The 25,884-nt window shown below is 42.7% G+C and overlaps 1 protein-coding gene across 16 annotated transcripts in view; it reads right to left on the bottom strand.

Annotated features, from left to right (window-relative positions):
- dab1a (DAB adaptor protein 1a) overlaps window positions 1-25,884 on the bottom strand; it is a 330,333-nt gene that overhangs the window by 57,724 nt on the left and 246,725 nt on the right. For 13 of the 16 annotated variants that reach the window (XM_074636001.1, XM_074636002.1, XM_074636000.1 and 10 more), the window contains one exon: window positions 18,521-18,794. In XM_074636001.1, coding sequence (XP_074492102.1) covers window positions 18,521-18,590 — 70 coding nt within the window. In that variant the 5' untranslated portion in view covers window positions 18,591-18,794. Of the gene's footprint in view, window positions 1-18,520; window positions 18,795-21,219; window positions 21,321-23,511; window positions 23,673-25,884 lie in introns of those variants that run through there. The other 3 variants (XM_074636009.1, XM_074636013.1, XM_074636003.1) reach the window with 2 other exon arrangements.

The raw sequence follows: 25,884 nt of genomic DNA, 5'->3' as shown, positions 1-25,884 counted from the left end.
TATAGAAGTCTATGAGAAAATTAGTCTACTTCTCTCTTGATTTATTACCTCAGTAAACATTGTAAACATGAGTTTATGGTCTCAATCGCTAGTTTCAAGTCTTCTTCTATACAGCATGATGTTCATTTAGTAAATTATGGTCCCATTTAGAGTCAAATAGACCATAAAGCAGGGGATGCTTTAGGGCGGGGCTACCTTGTGATTGACAGGTCACTACCACGACATCGCTCCGACGCCATTTATTAGCATTCGGTTGTACTAAAAGGAGTCGGCTGTTCATTTTCTTTTACAAACAAGACTGTTTTTCACTAGCCAAAATTAGCATCCCAATAAATATCCCAGTTAACGTGAATTACGGATGCATCTTGCCAACCGAGCTAGCTATCCAGCACTAGAGGGCCTCGCTCTTCCCCAGCTCCAACCTGACGTACAAATATAGTCACTTCTGTTTCCAAAAAACAGCCAAAATTCCCAACTCAAAGCTTCAAAACAGTCGTCCACAAACCAATGGTTGACGTCACGGTGACTACGTCCACTTCTTTTACAGTATGCAGTCTGTGGGTAAAACCTGAATTACTGGTAATAATTCCTCATTGCACAGGAAACGTGTTGCATGCACAACTACTGTTAGTACAGTAGCTTCAGTGTTAAACCAGGAAGTTGCCCTTTTCACACTGAAGTGTCAACCAGGGTTGAACCAGCGTTGATTGTGTGTCTGAAAGGGTGACATGTGTTGTCCGTCTCAGCTTTGTGAACCAGGTCGAGAGGTGGGTCGGACCAGGGTCGATTTCAATGTGAACGGCACGCACCAAGGTCGCTAACAACCGGGGCGGGACAAATCTATTTGCTTGCAAATGGGGACGCACAGTCGGGACGCAACTGTCACAGGTCGCCGTAGCTCAAACAAACAGGGCAACAGCAGCATGAATGTTTTCAGATACATTGGAGGTGTGTAGTAGTGCACTGTATGTGAACATAACAAGGCTGCTGAATGAGAGAGGCATCTGCCATAACTTTACACAGAAACAGAAACATACCATGTAAGCCAGCCACCTCATGGTACAGCCAGCTGGGAGTGCATCTGTTTTTAAAGCATGTTGGCACATTTTATATTCGTACCTCTTCTTTTTTTTTTTACTTTTAAATTACCAAATAAACGTACAAATCTGTCACCTGTTCCATCTGTTATAAAGTAACAAACCCAGTCCCACTTCATATAGAAATGTTTTTACATTATCAAGCAATTAGCAAACTTCATAAAATATAAACTCATTTTATTACATTTGGACGAGCTCTTACATTATCCAACAGTTGCTACATGCCCAGCTGAACAACTTTAGTAGGTCTACTATATGAAGCAAATCTTTGCTGGGATGGTAGAATGAGTGATATATATCTCTCTATATATGTCTTCATAAGTTTCTGTAATCCTTTTGTAAATGTAGCCTATATTATCATATTAGATAGCACAAAGTAGTTTAATAGGCTATATGATAAATATACTGAGAGATAGACAGAGGAAAAAAGGTCCATGTAGGCCTGTCCCATTTTTTGGGCTTCAAAGCTTCGGTGAGAAATATCTGAAGGTATTCGAAACTTCGTGGCGCATCGCAGCAGGCTGACATGTTCTTCTGTCCGTCTGTCTCCATTTCCCCCGTTTCAGTGAATAATGAATAATGTTGTGGGATTATTCCTCATGTCACGGGCTATTTTGGGATTTATACATTATTATTACATACTTACATTAAAAGAAAAACAAAACGAAGCATTCGAATACTGATTTGGAGGTCGATTACCATGGCAACGGTCAAAGCTTCAAAGCATTTGGGTCAGCCCTAGGTTCATGAGTGTTAATTGGTTAGAGTAGATATTGTAAATCTGTGTGTTGTCTGTATGGCTAGTCCTTAGTCCGACCCTGGTCATTGGTGTGAAAGAGGTATGGTTGACTGCTCTTGATCCATGTTGCCGCATTCCCAGATCTCAGCAAGTAAACTGTCATCATTACTGACAGAAATGATGTCCAAAACTGTGAAAATAAGGCGCAAGTTGTATTAAACTGGAATGTCCCTTTAATCTAATCACAATCACTCTTGTGGAAATCGACAGTCACTTTCTCTGATTTATTCCGAATCCACCAGAAGAGCTGATTTGTTGCTCCAGTATCTCATTTGCTTGTTTGATCGACGACCTATTCACTCACAGTTCCAGTAGATCAGATTAGACTTGTCCTGCTTTTACACTGATGTTAATGTGTCCAAACATGCTTCACATGACCTGCAGAGGTATTCAGGGTGATCTGCATCGTGCAGTTTTTCTGTATTTAAAAGCATGCTGATCATCCAGGCTGAAGACTGAAGTCAAGTGCAAAAAGCTTTAAGTGTAAGGCCAATAAGGCATAACAATGTAGTCCATTAAATTCATTAGACGATATAGCCGTTAGTTTGAGGCCACTGGGTAAGAATGAGCAAGAGATGTAGCAGCTACTCGTTGGCGTCTTCCTGTTCCTCATTTCAGTCCAACATCAGATATCAGTGATGTTAGAGGCACAAAAGCTGATGCCGCTGCTTATTTCCAGCAGGTCTGTATTGTTCGCAGCGCCGGCGTAAAGTGAGTAGCTTGTTTCACTGTGCTTCAGATGAAGAAGCACCCAGAGGCTCTTAACTACAGCTGGGATGGTTCCCAACAAACACTCAACAGCACATGAGGGAACCCGGCAGTTACTCTCCAATTAATCCTGCTTCTAAACCCCTGCCGCCGAATGTGTGTGTGTGTGGTTTTGTTTTTTATGCTTTCTTTACCTATCAGAGACTTGTTCAGATGAAGCACTCACTCTCTCACAGACTCTTCTAAACCCACAAACAGCATGTGCCAAGAAAACAACAAGTTTCCCCGTCTGCTCGCGCTTAATTCTGGCCGATTGATTTGGCGCACAAGAGCTCACACTTGACTGAGTACGTACGCATATGTGCGTGTCACAAAAACATAGCCGCGGCTGCTGAAGCGAAACAACGGGTGTAAAATGAGATTATAAAGTGCTGTTAGAATAAATCAGAATAAATGAGTGCTGTGCGTTTGCCGGGGTCTTATTTGCAACACGACTGCTGTTGTGTTTAAATGAAGAGGCTTCTTCTGAGCTCAAGTAGTTCATCATGAAATGAGGACTGAAGAGCTATAGTGGTGTTTTTTTCCTAACGTTCCTTTTCTCTCCATCTCTACTTCTTTCCCACTTCTCCCCAGCTCCATCTCCCCACCGGCCACCCGCTGCTCTGACCTGGATGACAGCGGCACAGCCAGAGACCTGAGCTGTCTGTGTGCATGCATGTGTGTCCTGAGGCATCCAGAACCATCCTCACCGGCAGAAAAACATTAGCGCTGAAAAATACGTCAGGGACAGACGCAACACACTGCCCATTATCGTCCCGTTACACACACACACGGAAACACCCACACCCTCCGTCAAGGTCACTTTGGAAAAGCAGACAGAGAAAACTTTTGACTTGATGGGAGTTGGGGAAGAGACACACCTCTCTACCCCAAGAGACTTATTTCAACAACTTATTTTTATAGCATTTGACAGCACAGGCACTTTTTATGCAGGGCTCAACAATAACGTTTGGCCCGGGGCAAGTAAAATGCCCACTAAAAAGCTCACTTGCGCGATCGGGCATGTGGTAAAAAAGAATTAAACACAATTTTTTCCGGAGCTGATGATGGAAGTAGCTAAAGAGTGATCCAGCTCGCTTCCTTCTCATCTCTCAGCACAGTATAGATCGGGCCCTCGCGAGAAAATGGCGCCGGTTTATGAGCTAAAACGCAAGCGATCATTTCCTCTATCCTGGACACAGGAGTTTAGTTGGGTGGCGTTACAGGATGTGGGCAAAACTCCAGATTAATTTACTTAAATAAAGATTAAACATGACAATTAACTTCTGTATTTGCTGTTATTTGATCACCGCTAATAACGGGCAAGTGAAAAAAACATCTACGTTGAATCCTGGTACGTAGTTTAAAGGACTCTAAGTAGGAAGTAAAGTCTTTTAGGTCAATATGATAAATTGCAAACAGTAGCTTGTGAGGCTCGCAAAAGGTTCAAAGAATATGGACATAAATTTGATAACTAGGTCTGTCAAACAATTTTATTTTATTAGGATTTTAGTTATAAGAGCAAATATAATTTTGACAACCTCAGAGCAGTCAAATGCTGCCACACCCCGTGTGGTCTTTGGCGCCGCCCTAAGGGTTGGGAACCACTGCCTTAAAGGTATCGAGTACCGATACCCAGCCCACAGTGTGGCGCAGTGCTATGCAGATAAATGGAATTTATGAAATGTTGGTTAACTAAAATGATTGGCCTGTTACCCTTTCATAAAGCTTAAAAATATTGATATGTTACTTTTTCAACTACTGTATATCTGCAGCTCTACCACACACTAGATGTTGCTGTATTGATCTGTAAAAGAGCCGTTGTCTTAGATATGAGCCATGGGCCTGGACGAGTACTGCGCTTGTTATTTTTCTCTGCGTTGATCTTTATATCTAACCACAAACCCACAAAACTATCGTGGCAAGAGTTTATTCCATCGCTCACTTACTGAAGTAGAATTTTAGTAAATGCTTGAAGCTTTTAATGCAGCACAAAAGAGGCAAAACTCTCTGCTCTGAGCCTGTAGACTTCAGCATGGTTGCATTCTCTGTGGCAAATTGTTATATAAAAGCGCTTATGTCCTGGGTTTTGTTTATTATTTTCCACCATAACAAGATGTACTGTGTACGGGAAAAAAGCACTCAGTTGATGTTGACCACCGCCGTCCGTCGCATCATGCTTTCACCTGAGGAAATTGATTTCATACAACAGAACACAGCATGTTCTTCAGAGGAATAAGGTGATTTAATCATCTTTCATTTCATCTCATCCTTTTTTCTATGTTCTCTCCTTTATTAAGAAGCCAACAATAGCTCTGCTAGCATGAGGCCATTCTCAACCCTGTGAACTCCCTCATCCTCTCTCTCTCTCTCTCTCTCTCTCTCTCTCTCTCTCTCTCTCCTCTCTCTCTCTCTCTCTCTCTCTCTCTCTCTCTCTCTCTCTCTCTCTCTCTCTCTCTCTCTCTCTCTCTCTCTCTCTCTCTCTCTCTCTCTCTCTCTCTCTCTCTCTCTCTCTCTCTCTCTCTCTCTCTCTCTCTCTCTCTCTCTCTCTCTCTCTCTCTCTCTCTCTCTCTCTCTCTCTCTCTCTCTCTCCTCCACTCAGCATCTCAGCATCCCTCTGTCTATGCAGGACTCTTGGGGCTAAAGCTCCTTTCTCGCCCTGGCTTTAATTACAAGGTAATTGGTCTCACTAACGAAAGGGAAACATGGCCTGCGAGTGTGCATGTGGCTGTGTCTATCGTGCATATGTGTGTGTGTGTGTGTGTGTGTGAGTGTGTGTTTTGTTTGTGGGTGCAGCTGTGTGTGTTCTGGGCTCTGACAGGGTATCAGAGAGTGGGCTGTGTAAACAAGCCGCTAGCATCCTGTCATGCAACGCTGAAGCAGTTTCCCCCCGTGGACTGCACTGTCGGTCGCCCCTGAGCCGCCACTCACACACACACACACACACACACACACACACACACACACACACACACGTGCACACACACACACACGCACTAGCTCAATTCCACCTAGGCATAAATGTTCATATAGTGCTGCAAAAGAAGAACAAGTAGTTCGCTGAGCTCTGCCTTGTGAGCTTCCACAAAATACTTCCTAGTAAAAAAAAAGCACCTCACACTGTGTCCTTGTCGTTCTTCTGTTAGTCCCTCACCTGAGTACACACACACACACACACGCAAACGCACACACACTATTTAGTCTGTTCAAACACTAAAAGACACATCTGACTGAAAAGTGTCAAAACTATTTGTTTCCTAAATCCCAGTCTGTGTGAACAGGAGGTGTGCTGGTGCATGTGTTTATGTACATACAGTATGTGTGTGCATGTGTGACTGTCAAACACTAGAGGACCTTCTCTCAAAGCATTAGGAAACACAGGTAACTCCTCAAAACGCAGCAGTCGTCCTTTCATGCCGAGGCGAGCGAGCCAGAACAAAGCCGGCTCTCATGTCTGTCATCTCTGCCAAAATACGGAACCACTTGAAGTTGTTGTCCTTCCCCTCTCTGTCTCTCTATCTGTCTCTCTGTCTCTCCCTGTGTCTCATCTTGCGTAATGAAGCCCTTCCCCTCGTTCACTCAGCCGGGGTCCTGGACGAGAGGGACGGAGCAAAGCAGGACCGAGGAACATCACAGAGCATGAAAAGGAAAAAGGAGGCTCCGCCATCTGCCAGAGTGTTTCTCTCCGTCTCTCTAACTCTCTCTCATCTCCTCACTGTGTACGTATACTATCATCATCATCATCAACAGCATGCAGATCGGCTTTGTGCATCTGTAAATTACATCCTGTAGTCTCTTTTGAGAAAAGAATCAGTACAAAGAAAGGAGGAAATTTGTATCTAATACATTTTTTTGCTTTTTTATTAGCTAGAGTGGAGACAGGTAGAGACTACAGGGAGAGAGTTAGGGATATCAGACAGAGTGATTCTGCTGCATGATTCGGATGTTTGAGTCGGATGTAATGAATGAATGAAAAGGAAACACGCAGGAGGAGGAAGAGGAGAATGAAAACGGAGGATCTGCCGAGTGTTTGACGGTTATTTATTTCTGCTTTAGAATGTAACCGTCAGGAAACAATCAGCAAATAAAGTTTTACTTCAGTACCAGATTACTTCCTTGTACACAAGTTGCCGTGAAGTCTGTGTTTGACCAATCAGTGACAGACGCAGTCCCTAAGGTTTTCTAACTTTTTTTTACACCTTGAACTATCGTTCAGGAAACAGATTTAGTTTTGTTGCATGAACGCGCTAAAAGAGCGTGTTCCTTGAACATGTACATTTTTGGTGAATGGTGAACTGAACGTATCCGTTTGCATCTAATGAACATCAGCGTCTTTAACTCTAGCATGACCACTGTCTATTACCTTAACAACACATGTTTTGCTATAACTCACAGAAGTGATGTGTGCTCGATAAGCTCTGTACAGACCGCTCTGTTAGCGTGTTGTTAGAAAACTGAAATAGAAAACAGCAGCCTGTCAACATCTAACAAACGAGAAACGTCCTTTCAAAGCGCAGTCCTTCAACCGGCGCAGCGGGGTGAGAGTATCGGCCTCTATTACTGCCTGCGTGTGACATTGGGACGTTTTTCCTTTAGTGCAAATTATGAGCAGCGAGCAAACTGTTGCTATGGAGACTGTAGTTAGTGATGCGGCGGGCAAAGCCACACCAACTAGTGTGCAGGAGAGGACTAAGCTGAATATACTGAGAGGATCACAGAGTACACAGGCTACCACACACACACACACACACACACACACACACACACACACACACACACACACACACACACACACACACAGTCCAGGACTCTGGAAAGCAAATAAAAGGCTTTCACTGATATATATTTTTCTCTCTGAGTCAGGCGTTTTGAATGCTTATTTGACGTGGTCACATTTGAAAGCTTGGTTGAAGCTTTTTTAACTCAGGAATAGGGGGCAGGAGAGTGTGTCATTTGAGCCGCTGCACAGAAAGAAGCTGAGAGGGATGAGATGCCTGCCTGGGAAAAGCATTGATCACATCTCACCACCCGTACCTTCCCTCCTAACTTATTATAGTGCTGGAAAAAGTGGATGGATAAATAGATGGGTACGATGAGAGCAGAGACACAGAGCAGGATAGATGGATTACCACTTTTCCAGAAATAAACTGATGGGAGAGAAGGGCAGCATGTAGCGGGAGAGGACAGAGTGGAGGCAGTTATCGCTAAATATAGTTGTAGTGATGGAAAAGCCACGTTTGGAAAGCGTGTGCCACTATCTGCTGGTGAGTGTCGTCTACAGGTGTCACGATTTTGATTCTAAATCGATTGAAATTAGCTTTTGATTTTGACCATCGAAATCAAAAACAGGATAAGCGATTATTTTTACTCTCTTCGCCTCCGCCTACTTGCGTGCGTCCAAAGAACAAAAAACACTTCAAAGACGACACAGCATATTACCGGTATGGTACGTGTCCACAGGGGCGTTTTTTATCGCAAGGGATCGCCTCGCTTCCCAGCTTCGGATGCTTGATGGGCTAACACTAGACACAAGGCACCTGATTGGATGAACGCTTTCCATCGTGGGTTGCTGCTCCCAGCTTTCAAACCGGAATCAACGTGGTGGCTCGTTTTGGAAACTTTCTTCTCTTATATCACGAAAATAGTTCACGAAATGTGTTTCTGAAAACATTTGATGTGAAAAATAAGCCATGCAGTTGCTGTATCTTTCTTTATTTTGGATCGACAACGTTAAACTTAAAAAAAAATCAGAGAGTGGCCAACGTGACACCCCGTATTTCGAATCACGCCGCCGCACAACCGGAATGCATTGCACGGCTGCTTACATAGACAATGTATGGAAAGCATGTAAAGGACGGATGCTGTGGACACGTACCATCAGTCTGCAGCTCAGAGACGACACAGCGTATCTTACCGGTAGCCTGCAGCAGAAGATTTAGAGACGGCAGCAACCAAAGAAAACAGCGCTCAGCGAACTGTTTGGCGATTTCTAGGGATGCACCGTTACCGATACCGGATCGGATATCGGGCTGTTACCGACTCAAATAGCTGGATTGGGTATCGGTGACAATGAAGCCGATCTATTCAATTCAGTTCTATGTTTATAAACAACATTCATTCTATACAGGAATTTTAATTCCTGTTTAAGTTTTGACCAATTTGTTGCTGCATTAAAAAGGTTTACACTTGAATTGTAATTCCTGTTAATTTTGAAGACCAAGTTGCCGGTGCACAATTTATTATTTTGATAATAAATAACAGTTCAGTACATTTATAGCTATGGATGTATTTGCTACATTTTGCTTTACAAAGTGAAAAAAGCAAAGATAGCATGATCCCAGTCACTGTGAGGCATACGGCTAGTTAATGAAACACTGGTATCGGATCGGAACTCGGTATCAGCCGATACCCAACGCCCAGGTATCGCTATCGAGACTGAAAAAGTCGCATCGGTGCATCCATAGCGATTTCAGCTGCGGTCGCGCTATCTCCAAATCGATTGTGTGTCTACATCGCATTTGAATTTGACCATATTGCCTAAGTGTGGTACATTCCAAAAAAAATTATCTCTTTTTAAAGAAGAACTTGAAAGTGTAAATGACAGTTGTCAGGGCATAAAACCAATGATATATAGATCTTTATGAATCAAAACTCCGTAGTCTAAAAATGGATGTTTAAATCGAAAATTCAAATCAAATCGTGACACCCCTTTCTTAGTGTCGTCATTGTCTTCTATCCCCTCCTATCCACCATTGGCCTCCACAACAGCAGATTCAATTCAATCTCTGTCTGATTGGAGGGAACAGATCTGATTACCTCTCATAGAAGGCACACAACCACAAACACATGCACCACACACACACTCAAAATACCGTTGTTTGTGCTCTAAGATTCCCCGGGGAAAGATATCAGAGTAAATGGCTTCGGTGATTGAGCCAGATAGACTGGATGTGTGCATAATATCCACACCAAGAAGATAATGTGTTTGCTAATCGCACACCAGAGACGAGCAAACACACACACACACACACACACACACAAAGGCTAACAGCTGCACAGCTATAACCCTTAACCACTCTTTTCATGCCGCTGGCTGCCAGCTACACTGTAGAAACACACTCCCACACATCCTCAGCCAAAACCCCATTGTGGCAGAGTCGTGATTCCTCAGAGTTGTGATGACAGTTGACTGCGTGTGTTGACAGCAGAGGAAGTTATTATAACTAGTAATCATATTCAGTGTCACATCATGAGAGACAGACACCCATCAGCGAATGTTTTATTTGAACATTTAATGATGTTATGAATACGATACTGCAAATAGAAAAGAAAAAAAACGTCTTTGTCTGTTGGCCAGAGTGAGCGAGAAATCCCCAAATATACAAACACGTAAGTTTTTAGGAATGTATGTCATCCAAAGAATCAAAATGATTGTTTGTTACCTGCCAAAGTGGCTGCTTGTGTCGACCAGATCATCAATCAGAGTCACAATTTACCAATAATTGGGGCAAGTCAGTCTCTAAACGCTTCACTCAACTAGAGACTGAAGACAATCTCCCTGGTATCGTTGCTAAAATTAGGTGGAAACGATCCAGTAAATGGCTCCAGAGTGTGTATCACGGTCGCCCGTTTAATCCTCCAAAATCTCCCGCTCCCTCCCAGCTCTCTGCCCCGGAGCCACATCCTAGATGACGTCAACCAATAACAGTGCGTTATCCCCATATAGCACCCCCCGTAAGTCCCCATCATAGACTGTATATAAAGATGGACGACATGACAGCTCCCCAAAAGTGAAGCCAAAACATCTGGATCGCCCCCTGGTGGCTGGCTGCAGTATAAGTCATAAAGCCCACCCCCTCCATGTTAACGGATGGGACAAACTAAAAAGCCAAAGTGCACGTAAAATCATTTTTTCCCAAAGATGGTTTCTGTCATTTCTTATCTTAGTTCTTATCACACTGATGTTTTTTCAAGTGTTAATTTTACTGATAAGTTTGGTTTTAATTAGTTATTTGATGCGATAAAGAGGGGGTGAGACGTCATGATGGACAGCTGCTCTGAGTGAAGTAGTCGCAGCAGGAGGCTCGGGAATTGTACGAGAGAAGAGATGTAACTTTAACTTTCCATAACCGTCACGAGTCTGTGTAATAGAACATGTGTCAGTTTGATAATGAATGTAGTCAAACAGATACCGTGGTGCTAGAGTAGCAGCTAGGTGGCTAAGTCCTGCTAATAAGCTGCAGCCGTGCTCGGCTTGTCATTGGCCTGGGCGGGTGTGTGGGCGATACCGCGGCTCCAGCCCACCGGTCACTACTCCACAGACTCTACAGTGGGAGGAAGTAGAGACGTGATGTCCATCTATATATACAGTCTGTGGTCCCCATGCATGTAGATATACAGTCAGATTGGCCTGTCCTAATCCAGGACATGTAGGTTTGTTAGGAGGCGTACTCGCCGCCGTTCTAGCAACAACTTTGCATTTAGAAATCCCCAGATGATCGGTAGGCGAAGAATTATGATTGTCTGGTATCACGAGACTAACATTTGGTGAGCCTGAAATATTAATTTACAACCCTGATAATGTCCAAACATATGGTAACAACAACAACACAGGCCCAATGCCAGCTTCACAGCGATATGCCAAAATCAGTATATAGTGGGATTTCACTGTTATTTTATTTTTCTATGACAGAAAAACTAAACTGTCTGCAGTAATTATTCACAACTTAGAATCTATGTTGTACAACTGAACTAAATTAGAGTACTGTAGAATCAAACTCCACTATCTCTCAGCCAGCGTGTTAACAGACCAACACTTTTGACTAGCAATCCTCTGGAGGAGGGTGAAGCAACAGCAGAGCATACGTTCATTAAGCATGCTGTAACATCTGTAATTATATTAATGACAAAAATAAATGCAGTGTTGTTGAAATCCTACGTCGTGATGTCGGAACGATTAGCTTTGCACGGTGAAAGTGAGAAACAGGATTCAAAGGTTCCCCAGAGTAAGGCGTCCACGGTTCATCCTACTTCATTAGCGAGGTGGGCGCTGAGATGTAGAAGTTTTTTTTAAGTGGAGACAAAACTGTCTGCTGCTGTTGGGCTCAAATGTCAAATTGGCTCGCTGTTCTAATTTGACATGCACATAAAAGTGTTTGCACTGGCAGACTGTCAACTCTATGTTTTATTGATCATGAAGAATATCAAAATGTGTTTCCTTTTAAAAAAATAGCGGTTATACTAATTAAGCATCCACTCTAGGCATCTTACTGGAGTCGTATCCTTTTGCATAAAGGCTGCAAAAGACAGACGGGGACACAAACTGCACCGCAAAACGTTCCCAATCTGAGGATCAGTGATCGATTAACAAGTCAGGAAAGAAGAACAAACATCCACTCAGTATCCACTTTATCAGGCACTCCCGTACACCTAATCCTCGGGTAAAAAAACGCCTACAAAATGAATCAGGACCTCAACAATAAAGCTATATATGGATATATATGGTCTCTTTTGAAAGGTAAGAAGCTGAGGAATATGAGTACATTGGAAGTAAACTAAACTATATTACCATGGAGATTTTACAATGGAGAAACAATAAAAAAAAAAATAAGATTTTTATCCTCTCCCTAGTATCAAATCTTAACTTCAAAGACAATATCACCAGTAGTTTAGTACAACGCCACCGTTAACTATGACCTTGGCAATAAACATATAATTGAATTTACACATTTCTGTTTCTATGTAAGTACTGGTACATTCTTCTCATTGAGTAGGTAGCTGTATAGCAGCTGAAAGGGCTTTTGAAGCAGTCATTTATTTATTTATTTTTAAAAGAATCCCTTTCATGTGAAAGAAGGTTATATTAACGGCTGTTTCATAAATTTATGTGATGGAATTTGTGCACATTCAAAGACGTCATTCAGATGAAATCCTGAATGACTTTAAAACGGTTCAGTTTATTTATGATTGTTTTGACTGGCACAAAAGGAGGAATAAATAACATCAAAAACACTAAATTACATTTATTTTTTCTGCGATTTCTTTGGTTAAATACTGGAGAGTTTGACGACTTCAGTTCTCTACAAACTGTTTAAAGGAAACCACTCTTTGGTTGACCTGCTCAGAATTCAAAGATATATTATGCAACCTGTGGTGAACAGACATGAGAAGGCATTGCATTGCTATGGAGGATCACAAGCCTATAAGCAAAGAACTTATATTGATAAGAAGTGAAAGCCAATTGTTCGTTCCATCGCAACGTCAGCACCAAGCAGCAGAGCTACGCTTCCGACATTTTGGACTGAAAGCGACTACCGGATTGAATTAAAATGATTTATATTCTATTGCCATATTTAATGTCTCTACTGAACAACATTATCATAAACATGCATATTATTATAACCATTTACTTACTTATTTATTAAACCTTGGATGTCCAATAGACCACAGACTATGGATGTATAAGAGGTTGTGTGCTGTGCTTTAGCCTACAACTACTTTAAATTCGCTATGCTTAAATGCGCTACTAGCTACTGGCCGATAGCCAGTTGTGTGGGAACAGAGACATTAATGCATCCACCACGGTACAGGCTTACAGGGTGTATTAGAAGATAATATAAGATAATAAAAGTGATGAATTACAGCCAATATATCCATTATTACAGACACATACAGCTAGCAGGAAGCTGGCAGAACCGGAGATGTCATACGAGCGTGCTGGATTCTGCTATTAGTGAACCTTTTACAACTTCTAGGACATAATGATTTAAATGAGGGCTATCTGAGTGTTCATACTGGGAAGCTGATTTACCTCAAAACAAAATTATCGTCTGAATTACAAACGTTTCTTTATACGTCCATGGCCATGGACTCATTGGCGTTTTCAGTCCAAAAGCAGCTGTTGTCAAAAAAACACTGGTGTTTCGTCTCTTTGCTTCTATACTCTTTGCTATAAGGTTGGAAACCAGTGGTGTAAATCACCAGCTACATTAATATTGAAACCGATATGATTTGCAGGTACACAAGCAGAAGAAGCAGGGGAGGAAGGACGCGTAGGTGGAGAGAGGAAATTAGAGAGGGATAAAGAAGTGGACGGATGTAATCTTTCTGGATTTATTGAGGATTAATAAAGACTATGATACTTCAAGAGTGGTGCCTAACCAGTAAGACTAATTCACTGTCAGAGGAAGCAGAAAGCTGCAGTTATTCGCCTCAGGTCATGTAAATGCTAAGGGTCAAAGGTTATCTCTATCTTGTCATGTTAATTCAATAAAAACCTTCTGGTAGAGAGAAAAAGTGCTCTTAGAGGAATGACCCCTGAGCTCACCGATGAAACATAATTGTGTGTACAAAAAACACACACACACACACGTGCACGGATACACACTGACGCATAGAGCCGTGTGTGATTAATGTGTGACACGAAGCAGTCCCATCGTCTTTTTCATTACATTCTTCACCACAGAAGTGTGAAACAAAGGCCTGAGATTAAACAGCTCTCCTTCACATTGACTCATTAGTCTCTCTCTCTTTGTGATCACTCTCTCCTCCGTGTCTCACTCATTCAGGGCAAGGTCATTTAGGAGTCACAGCGGTGGGCGGAGGAGGGAGAGGAAGGATATTAGAAGTGTAAAAGACTATCCTGCAGGGATGATTCCTCACAACAGAGGAGCTGCCATTTACACCCCTAATGATGATCAGCTACTCAGCGGATCTATTTTCATTCAAATCCAGCGACTCCAAAGAGACGGGAACTACTGTAGGGGCCGTGCAGAAACAGAAACGTGTGCGTGTACTGTATGAACGTACGCGGGGGGTTCGGGTTCGTACACATGAAGCACAATAACAGGAACATTATCAAGGTTTCCTGTTCCCAGTGCACGCTTGTTGCTTGTGTGTGGTATATGATTGCATTTGACTTTCATCACCCTGCTGTGTGTGTGTGTGTGTGTGTGTGTATCTGTGTCTATTGGGAAGAATGACCCAGATCAGAACAAAGATGAGTACACTGTGTGAGCCCAGCTCGACGACTCTGCAGTAAATTCGACATCCCAATATTTTAAAATAGAGATGCAGAATGAAACCCACTAACATCTGGCTTTTGTCTTCAGTGGGAAAGGTTACAATCAGCATTCATCCCCGGGACAAAAGACTCTGCAGTAGTCACAGGTATCAATCGGCTCCAGCTCTGATCGACAGAGATGGAAACATGACACCCAGGTGGACTGGGGGTGTAACGGTATGTGTGTTTGCATTGAACTGTTCGGTACAGGACGTGACATCATTTCGTTTTGTCTTGTGACCCAAACAGCTGGTTATGTTTATTACTCGCACACGCAGAACAGAAATTCTGAAGCACGAGTTTCACCTGGAAAGTTTTGTCAGCGCACCAGCTGTTGTCAGCTGTAGCATGCTAGTTGGGTTAGCCCGGTTATTCAAGCTCAATGGACAACGATTTGTGTCAAACTGTATGACGACACTGTTAAACTGAAGTCTGGTATATCTGTGGATACACTTCAAACATTTAATTTATGACAGCAGTACCCCAATGTGTCATTTAAAGGAGCATAACAGACGGGACGGCGTTCAGGCAGCCTCCCACTGCAGATTCACACCGTGCCAAAGTAACTAATGCTATAGTGTTTATCACTGTGTATGGGAATATGCGTATACCGAACCGTGAATATTGTGTATCGTTATACCCCGATGGGTGGTTCACCCCTTTTCCGGTGCGATGCTATGTGACACACGTTGAAGTGAATATATAACACATAAAATCAACAGGGATTTGAACCATTATTATAATTTATTAACGTACAAAACATACAATTAATATGATCCCCTGGGAGCCACCAGACTCCAGTCAGACAACGGTCATTTTACCTCGCTGATCGTCGAAACACTCTTCATTCGACAGAAACAAAAGAAAACTGATCAAAACCGTCTTTGTTAGTCTTTCCACTGTTCCACCAATCACCGACTCTGGTTTGGTCAAAATAAACCCTTAATTCACTGAGTTAGATGTGAATAAAAACAGATGTTATATATGCTTTTCAAAGTCACCGGACTCCATTGACAGAAACATTCATTTTACATTGCTGATCATTGTAAAACATACTTGATTCAAACTTGACAGAAACAAAATAAAACTGATCAAAACCATCTTTGTTAGTCTTTCCACTGTTCCACCAATCACCAACTCTTGTTAGGTCTAAATAAACCCTTAATTCACCCAGTTAGATGTGAAAAGAAACAGGGTTTATATATGCTCTCCTTAAAGCCACCAGACTCCATTGATAGAAAGAGTCATTTTGCCTCTCTGGTCAAGTGTGTAAAACACACTTCATTCAAACTCGACAGAAACGAAATAAAACTCATCAAAACCATCTATGTTCATCTTTTCTCTGTTCCAACAATCACCAACTCTGGTTTGGTCAATATAAATCCTTAATTAACTGAGTTAGATGTGAATAGAAACAGCCGTTATATGCTCTCCTTTAAAGCCACCAGACTCCAGTCAGACAGAAGTCATTTGACCTCGCTGATCATCAAAACACACTTCATTCAAACTCAACAGAAACAAAATATAACTCATCAAAACCACTACTTTCCACTGTTCCAACAATCACCAACTCTGGTTTGAGAGTGTGAAAGAGAGACTAAATAAGTAACAGATGTAAAAAAAAAAGAAGTAACCACCGAATCATTTTCACTCTACTAACCTGTTTTGCAGCATGTTTGTGACGCACAGAAACAAACAGAAAGGCATACTTGGGAAAGGAGTCCATCGCCTATTTTTAGCAGGCTTTCCCGTGTTTAAAAAACCTGAATATACAAACAAATTTTTGTGAAAAAAGGGTATGAGACACATGAGTGTGTGTGTGTGTGTGTGTGTGTGAGACAGATAGAGGGAGACGGAGACGGGAAGGAGGAGAAGCTAAAAACCCTCAAGTCTAAATGCTGAAGGCAAACCATTCATCTTTCCTCTCATATGCTCTTCTGGGCTTCAATCCCAGTCCTAGTGAGTGTGTGTGTGTGTGTGTGTGTGTGTGTGTGTGTGTGTGTGTGTGTGTGTGTGTGTGTGTGTGTGTGTGTGTGCGCGTGTGTGTGTGTGTGTGTGTGTGTGTGTCTGCATCATCTCCCCACATATGGAGAGCAGTCTGAATGATGAACATGATCTCCATTGCAGCAGAACAATACTGTTTCTAAATAGGACATGAGAGGCATTCAGCCTTCCCTCACACTCTGTGTATGGGGGGAACCGACGCTTGTTTGCAGGGGCTGAGGCGCGCCGTGTGCAATGAGGCATCTGCTGCAGGTGATAGCGAGTGTGTGTGTGTGTGTGTGTGTGTGTGTGTGTGTGTGTGTGTGTGTTTCCGTGCGGTTGCGTGCATCCATTAAGTGTCGTTCCCGACGGTGTCCGGAGTTTTTGCTACATCAATCAGATGCTTATTCAGAGAATGCCGGGCGTCGCTCTTCGCAGTCGGGCAGGTGGCAGCGAGCAGCTGGGTGATGGCTGCCAGCCCGGCCCCTGGCATCACCTCTGCTCTGAGACCACCCAGGCCTGCTCTCATACACCTGCTAGCTACCTGCCTCTGGAGCTTTTCACACCTGGATCTGTTTGCTTCTCACCAACCGCAACATCCCCGCACCTGTTTGGTAAGCAACCTATTGTACCGTAATACCCCCGCACCTGTTAATTAGCTATGAACAACAGCCGCCCTGCATTCTGCTGTCGATCCCAAATCCATCATTATAAAGAGAAAAAAGTAGCTGACAAAGATGTGCATGTGTATACCAGTGTTAGGGGTGGGGGGGAAATCGACACAGCATAGTATCCCGATATAGTACGTGGTGTCAAGTATCGATATATTACTATGTACACTATTAACCTCTTAACAAACCGACGCTATTCTGTCTTTCCGAGGTTGTAGCGGGCTCAGTCTTAAAGCTCGAGTGAAGATACTGGTATCATATGAAACTAAAAACCCTAAGGAATTGAATGGTACCAACCATGTCAAACTAGCCTGTCAGGAAGGAGCCTAAATAACGCTACAAAATTTAACTCCAAAAAAACTGGCATAGACATTTTCAAAGGGGTCCATTGACCTCTGACCTCAAGATATGTGAATGAAAACTCTGAGATGAACAGAGTGAAAACTAGATCTTATTAGATAAACAGTTGTTGACAGACTGCACAATTTGTAGTTCAAAAAAAGGTAATAAATCGCAATATATCTAATTGCAATACTCAGCAGATCGCAATAAGATCGTATCGTGACTCAAGTATCGTGATAATATCGTATATTGGGGCCTCTGGTGATTCCCACCCCGAACCAGCGTGTCTGACATATTAACATACTTAACAAAAGTAAGTAAAGAAGTAGAAGTAAAGGGATTCCTTTCCTACAACGTATTAACACTGACTGCGTTTACATGCACACTTATATTCCACTATTATTCTGAATGTTATACAGGTCATGTAAACAGTATATTCTGAATAAGGCCTTATTCCGAATGGAGCATTTTCCGATGAAGACATGTGAGATGTTCTGATATTATTCAGGTTTTAGGAGCACTTTTTTTTTTGGATACGCGCAAATATCACAACGCCGTCATTTCAAGAAGGTGGATGAAGGAATGAAAGAGGGAGGCTGAGTTCGTACGGTCCAACAAGTCAGTCACCGGTTACGTTAATCAGAGTATGCACGGCTTCATGTTTACAGGAATATTAGTGGAATAATCATCTTCATTAGCCATGTAAACAGCTTAGTAGGAATATTTTCTTTTTAAAAATAAGGGCAAAAACAGGAATACTTTGTGTATGTAAACATAGTCACTGTTTCAAACTGTACAACAGGTGTGGTGGCGTTCTTACCTTTCCTCTTGGAGTCCCGTCTGACGCTGCTGGGCCTGACCGATGGCTGTAGCTCTGTCTCTGTTGACATCCTCAGGCTCCAACTGGGCTAGACTCCGCTCCGCTTGGCTCCGCTGGGCTCCGAGGGTCCAGTTCACAGCGTCAGTGCCGGCTGTGCGTGCGTGGGCGCCGGGTGTGTGCGTGGAGGCGCCAGGTGTGTGTGTGGGCACACGGGCTCATGGGAGAGGGACGGGCTTCAGCCCTGACACAACATCCCACACACACCCACAGAGAGCTGGGGAGACAGAGAGGAAGAAAGAGGTTCAGTAAGGAGGTGTTTACTCTTGGCAGACGAAACCTTGCAAGAGTTCTCAGAAGGCATGAGAATGAGCTTGTTTGTGATCGGGGGCCTTGAGTACATGTTGCCCATGGTAACAGACTGGAGAGACCTGCTCTGAACTTCCTGTTTCCTGTCAGTAATGTGTCTCTGCAAGGACTCTGCTTGAACAACAATCCCACCTCTTCAAACTACTCCCTTCTTCAACCAGGCAAAAGTTTTATACCAAATATCAAAGTTCTGATCAATTAAATGAAAAATCATGCTCTTATTTTCTTAGTTATAGTCATGATTTCTAACAATGTACTCAGTAAGTTATTTGCTGTGATCGGGGAACAAACTACACAATGTTTCCTCGTATGATATCTTATGAAAAGTTATTTCTCATTTTTCGTGCGTTCTCCTACGAATGTCCAGCAACACGTGTCAATTTCTGCTCGTTACATGCATAGTCTTTTCAAAATAAAACTACCGTCTTCACAGGAAACAACTTGGTTATGTTTAGGAAAAGATGGTGGTTTGGGTTAAAATAACTAGGGAAGTGGCGTAACTTAAGTATGGAAATTACGTGATGAATAAATCAACTTAGACTTCTTTTCTACGAACAGCGGTCTCCTGGGCGAAAGTCTGGTGTTTATTTGACCCACCCATCCACCCCGACCTCCTCCCTACGCAGCGTTTGACGCTCTTTATACTTCGTGGTTCATGTGGATTACATACAAATTGATTTTGTGGTATATGTATGAATTACAGTGCATTACTTTTTGTAGGTATAGCTACGAACACTTTATGAAAACAGCCTGAACTACAACAATGTTGGGTCAAGAAACACAAGCAGTCAGATAATCTGACAGGTTGTAAACAAGCAAACAGTTTCTCACCATATTATCAAAAACACTTTTGGAGGTAAAACCAAAACATGAATGCAACTGAAACATTGGTTATAATCCCTCATTGCACAGAGAAACAGAGAGCACACAACAACAGGAAGCCCAGTAGATCACAGTTGAACCAGTCTTGTAAACTGTGATGGATGTTAAAAGGGATACTGGGTAATGATTTACTTCTTTGTGTTTTCCAAATAAGTTTGGCTAAACTGGACGTTTAAACATTGCCTTGTCTAACTTTACCCCATTGCCAGATGTTGGTTCTGAGACCAGATCTACTGTCTTTCAGAGGCTGTAGCAGGCTCAGTGTTAGAGCTACAATGAAGGTACTGGTCTCATATGAAACTTGAAAACCTAGTTTTGGGAAAAAAAACATGTAGTTTTTCCATGTGTCATTTTCACCTATTCTAAAAATAGTTTCTGCATAGTGGGGTCCCTGAACAGTCTTCCATAAATTGGGTATCACTGTAAAGCTGAGACTCTTGTGGATCCAATGAGCCCAACTGTATTCATGTGTGATGATGATAGTCCCCATAGCAGCCATTTCATTGTAGTGAGACCTAACTGTATAAAATGACCTGTTGTGACCTCTAGGATAATCACAGACTCATGAAACTTTACAGCCACAAACTACAGACCTAGAGCATTCAGAGGATGGATGGCTTTCCTGGCTAGATTGACAATAAGGGGGTTTCGGAGCAGTTTACACAACAGCAGTGCTCGCCATCCAATCGCCAAAAAATGCAATACTAGCAGAAATCTCCAAATGTCAAAAGCTTTCGATTCCAAATCACAGCATGGATTTTTTTATGGTGTTCCTCAAGGTCTTGGTGTCTTAATGTGGTATTTTGGAGGGATCATTTTGATCAATCCTCGAGTTGTAAAAAATGGTTGAATTTAGCACCAAATCTGTAACAAATGGTATCAACCAAAAAACTGCTGCAACAACTGACATAATTAATGTTTATTTCTGATTTATGACTAGAAGAACTTGACACACAGTGCTGAGCTGCATCTAAAATTAATCTTCAGGTTCCCAGCTTTCAGATGATGTACACCACTTCTATGTGACATCTACTGTTGACCTGCTATCTCGTCCTAAACACCCCCTGTACCTCCCTAAAAAAAGACAAAAACAGGCCTAAGTTGGTCTCCAAGGGTTAACTCCAATGTTATTATTAGCCAAAGCAAAGATGACCAAAACTAATAAGCCATGAAACTGTAATAACGCCGCTACCACTCTGTTCAGTGCCTGCTGGGCTGCAGCTTTCTGCCCCTTCTTTGCCCATCTGCTGCTACTTTATTCTGAAGTGCTGACTGGCAGCGACTACTATAACCTATAGGAGCCAAAATTACCAAAGTCGTGTGAATGCGTGAAAACACACACACATTTACATGCACACACAAATGCAGACAAGCTCCTTTCATAGACGCTGAAGTACAAAGACGGCAGGAGGCAGCTGCACGTTGACGTGCTGAATAACGAATGTGACTACCTTCTGAGCTGCTCTTCACCTCTCCTTAGACTATCAGCTTTGACCTCTCTCTCCCTCTCCATCTCCATCGAACAGCGGCTGAGTGCGGACTTGAACAAAACGAAAAGACTGGTGCTTCTTGGGGAAGAGCGAAATCTCTCTTATTCTCTTCCCCCCCCCCTCCACGGTGTTTCTGTGTGAATAGGAGGCCCCTGTGAGCCTCGGGTGAGAACAGATGAATTGAGAGGCTTTTAATTTGCTGCAGACAGAACAGAACAGAGTCCATTTAATTCTGCCAGCAGAGGCCATGTCGGCAAAATGCTGACAATATTCTTTATCTGGTCCAAACACACTGGAAAAGTGTGAGTCACTCCAATTACAGGCATTATCAGCTGCACTGTTCCACCAAATGGATGGAGAGAGAGTGCGGTATGAAGAGAGCGGGGTTAGAGGGAAGAGAAATGAACAGAGTGGGACCAAAGTGAGGGGTGAGGGAACACAGAGTGGGTGAGGAAGATAATGAGGAAGGGGTAAAAGGGGAGAGAAAAAAAGCCCAAGGAAGTAAAATCAGAAGAGAAAGGATTGGGAGTTTGAGCGGCTTCAGCTCTAACCCTGAACATGTCCCCCCTCTGTCCCTCTTCTCTTTCCTTTTTGTTCTCTCAATTCTCCTTCTAGCTGTGAAGTCTTTCAGGCAGCATCTGGAGTTTGTGTTTAAGAAAGGCGGGTGTGTTAATCCTCGACTTGGACCAGAAAAGAAGCAGTCTAGAAACACCCCCCCATCTCAACTGTCTTAACCCAGAAAATAATTTTATTCTACAACTACAAACTCCAAGATTCAAAGACATATTTCTGCAGTTTTGTGTGTTATATCCAAAATATGTCACGGAAAAAGTGCAAAATGAGTTCATGTTCTGTCTGCTAAATTGCTCCTGTGAGAGCGCTACTCACTTAGTTGAAGAAGCCCAACTCATCCAACCATTGCAAGCAGAAACAGCCACCAGTCTACTAGTGAAAACGAGCAAGAAACGAGACCCTGAAGAGGTTGGAAATGAAAAATCTGCTGCGGCGCCGCTCTCCAGATTTCACCAAGGCTCCAGACATATGGTTTGCTTCTCCTGAGAGAGTCGGGGAAGACTTGTACATCTGAGCTCCAGTCCCCGGAGGGCAGAACAAGCTCATTTCTCAACAAAAATGCAGTCCGTGTCTAGCTTCAGCTGTACAAACTCCCCGCCCTCGTACACGAGAGAAAGAGCAGACGCCATCAAAAGCCATCGTGAACACTGTAGTGGCGGTTTGACCTGGAATCGGCGCGCGGGCTAAAAGTAGCAGCAGAGTAGGATGTGAACATGGCTTAGCGTGCCTGGATTTAGACAGCAATCTGAAGCCGCACCAGACTGGAGAAGGGAACGAGCGGTAAATTGGACGTCCGTAAACGGGGGGTGGTGGGCGCTGCCAACAGGAGCGAGTGGGTGATGTGAGGATGTGTGTGTGTGTGTGTGTGTGTGTGTGTGTGTGTGTGTGTGTGTGTGTGTGTGTGTGTGTGTGTGTGTGTGTGTACTCCCCCTGTATGTGTGACTCGATAAACAGGATGCTGCCAACAGGAGCTTAATGCCCAGAAATCATCTGCAGCTACAGTAAAGTCTGCCAGGCGAAACAAGGAGAGGAAAAAAGAAAGAAGGAGAGAAAAGAGGTGCTGGCTCTCGAGCCTCCCCTCCCTCTCTCTCTCTCTCTCTCTCTCTCTCTCTCTCTCTCCCACCACCCACTCTCAGGGTAATTGTGTTCTGTCCATCAGGCTCAGAGTTAGATTAGCGGCTCCACTCATTCAGCTCTCCTGCCATCTCAATAATGAATAATCATAGACTCGTCCACCTCGACACTACCTGTGCTCTGTCCATCTTCCTCCTCCTCCCCACCTCCACCTCACCAACACCACCTTTGTATCCTGACACAGAGCCCTTATCAGCAACACATTTCTTCCTCTGAGCTGTACTTCGTTGATGAATAACCATGACTGCGGGTACGAAAGGTTATCCGTGTACAGTCTGTCATGGTTGTCTGAATGGTAAAATTAACAATCTTTCTTTGGACTACATTAACAATTAAATGCTCCTATAAATTTCAGGCACCGAGATGGTTAAATGCACCTCGAAATGTCAACTGATGGAGCGCAATAGCAAACCAAAGAGTGAAATAATAAACGTCAATCAAAGTCTCTGGAAAAGAAACAAACCTCACCAGCAGAACATAAGGATATGAAGTATTAAGACCTACCAGTTTATGACCTGCAGTATGTAAAATACAGAGTCCACTCACCTCTGGTAGTCAAACCAACTCAGGAAGAGACAGAGAGCGGTGGAGAATGGAACGGAGCGCAAACAGAAAAGAACGGCAGAGAAGTTGAAAGATCAACTAAAAAAAGAAGTTATAGAGAACAAGACGAACCAACGGGTGAATGAGTTAATAAACTGTTAACGTGTGTGTGTGAGCGCAAGAGAGAAAGACAGAGAGAGAGAAAGAGAGAGGGAGGTTTAAGGAAAAGAAAAGACCGGGTCAAAGTTCAGTGTCACACCCAGATAACCGCTGCATATCACGTCACTTTATGCTCCAATAACAGTAAATGAAGTGCAGTGTCATTCATCCCATGTCACATATCAAGAGATTAGCCATAGAGCAAAGTTTGACTGATAGATGGTGATGATTGAATGCAGGGAAACTGCAAAACAGAACGACTAAGGACGAAGATTTTAGGTGTTGTATGAGGTACTTCTCCATAGTCAAGATATTACCTAAAGTAGATACGGTTGGCACGCTACCAGTGTGGAGAAACCGATAGGAGTACCAGCACGGGAGTAAAGCAATGTACTGCTGTGGACGGGGGCAGCAGCAAAACACTTTTGCCTTTATTTGATAGTGACAGTGATAGTTGTGAAAGGGGGAGAGAGAGAGGACAACATGCATCAAAGGGCCACAGGTCAGACCCCTACCCCGGGCCACTGTGGCAAGGACTCAGCCCAGGCACATGGGACGCCCGCCCCACCAGGTGTGCAACTGGGGTGCACCGCAAAACTAATTTTAGACACCTAAATAAATCAATATCAGTTTAAGTGTAAGCTAGATTTAGAATATTTTCACTGCTTTACCTTTCCGACGGGGAACTGAAGCTGTTATATCCGTCTATGCTCTCTTCAAAGCCACCAGACTCCATTGACAAAAACAGTAATTTTACCTCGCAGAACACGGTCTGGTCTACCGCTGCCCCGATTGGTTAGTTTGTTTGTGTTACTGTGTGACTTCGGTGAATCCGAACTAACCATAAAACTGTGCTGGTACTCCTGTCTGTTTCTCTAAACTGGGGGCGTGCCGACCACCATCTACTGACTATGGATAAGCACCTCATACAACCCCACTGAGAAAAATCCTAACTATCCCTTTAAGTAATTTCCATTGTCGAACCACAGCCATGTTAATGATCAATAATCATTACAAGGACATAACATATAAAATAATGCTATATTCACAACACAACCAGAGTAAATTAAGTATTTGAAATTCAACAAATAGCCAAACTAAATTCAAAAGATTAAGCATAATAATTACGCTGCACTAACACATTTTCTTGAGGACAATACAATGAAACTAAACATGCAAGACTCTTTAAACAAATCTCAACCCATACTTGTCTCATCATGAAGTGTCAAATACCTCTGTATGAGAAGAAATCTCCCCCAACCTCCTGAAGTGTTACTGGTTTCTATATAAGAACATGGGCCTAAATAGTACTTATAGTCTGTTCACTGTAACTTGATACAAATGTGGTGGATTAGTTTTTCAGGTGAGCACATAATAATGGTAAAAGAAGAAGTAGTGACATTGAACTGGTGAGATGAAGAGGAACTGACACTTGTTGCACTTGTGATGAACTCGCCAACGTCTTCTTAAATTATATAATTCTTAACAGTCATCAATCAATCATCAATTAATCATGAACAACCCTAATGCTAACATGTTTTGCAGAAGTTTTGACACGGTATTACCATCAATTAGCTGATCAGTTGACAATGTCATTCTTTTAGCATAAATGCCAAATAGTTCCCGCTTTTCAAATGTGAGAATTTTCTCCTTTTCTTTGTCTTATGTAACAGTAAACTGAAAATATCGGACTGCTCTCAGGGCAAAACAAATAATTTGCAAACTGCTTTATCTTGGATTTGGGAAATTGTGATCAGCATTTTAACTATTTTCTTATTTTACATTTTAAAAGCCAAATAACTAATCGTTTAATCCAGGAAATAATCAGCAGCTTAATCAGTTATGAAAATGTTAGTTGCAGCTTTAATCCAAAATAAGATCAATACAATTTAACACAGCAAACACAGTTCTGCTACGGCTGTTAGAGAGTGATTAGGGAAACACTGTGGCAGAACAAAGAAATGGAGCAAACTCCAAACCAGAACGCTTCAACAGTATAGTACAGTGATTAAAACTGAACATAGCAAGACCTTTAATTATCTCTCTAGCCACCTGTACAACCACACAGGGAGGAGATGTTAATGATCAACCGTTTAACTGTTAACCGACAAGAAGAATTTAGAACAGATAAACAGTTACATTTCAAAAATATGATCACAGCTCACCCCCCCACAGCACAGCTAAAGCGTGTTTATACTTGGCCTGTGGTAAAAGGGG

This window comes from Sebastes fasciatus, chromosome 5 (assembly GCF_043250625.1).
Source record: "Sebastes fasciatus isolate fSebFas1 chromosome 5, fSebFas1.pri, whole genome shotgun sequence".
In the NCBI taxonomy this organism is placed as follows: Eukaryota; Metazoa; Chordata; class Actinopteri; order Perciformes; family Sebastidae; genus Sebastes; species Sebastes fasciatus.
Note: the sequence above shows the minus strand (reverse complement) of the source record. Positions and strands in the feature narration are given on the sequence as shown.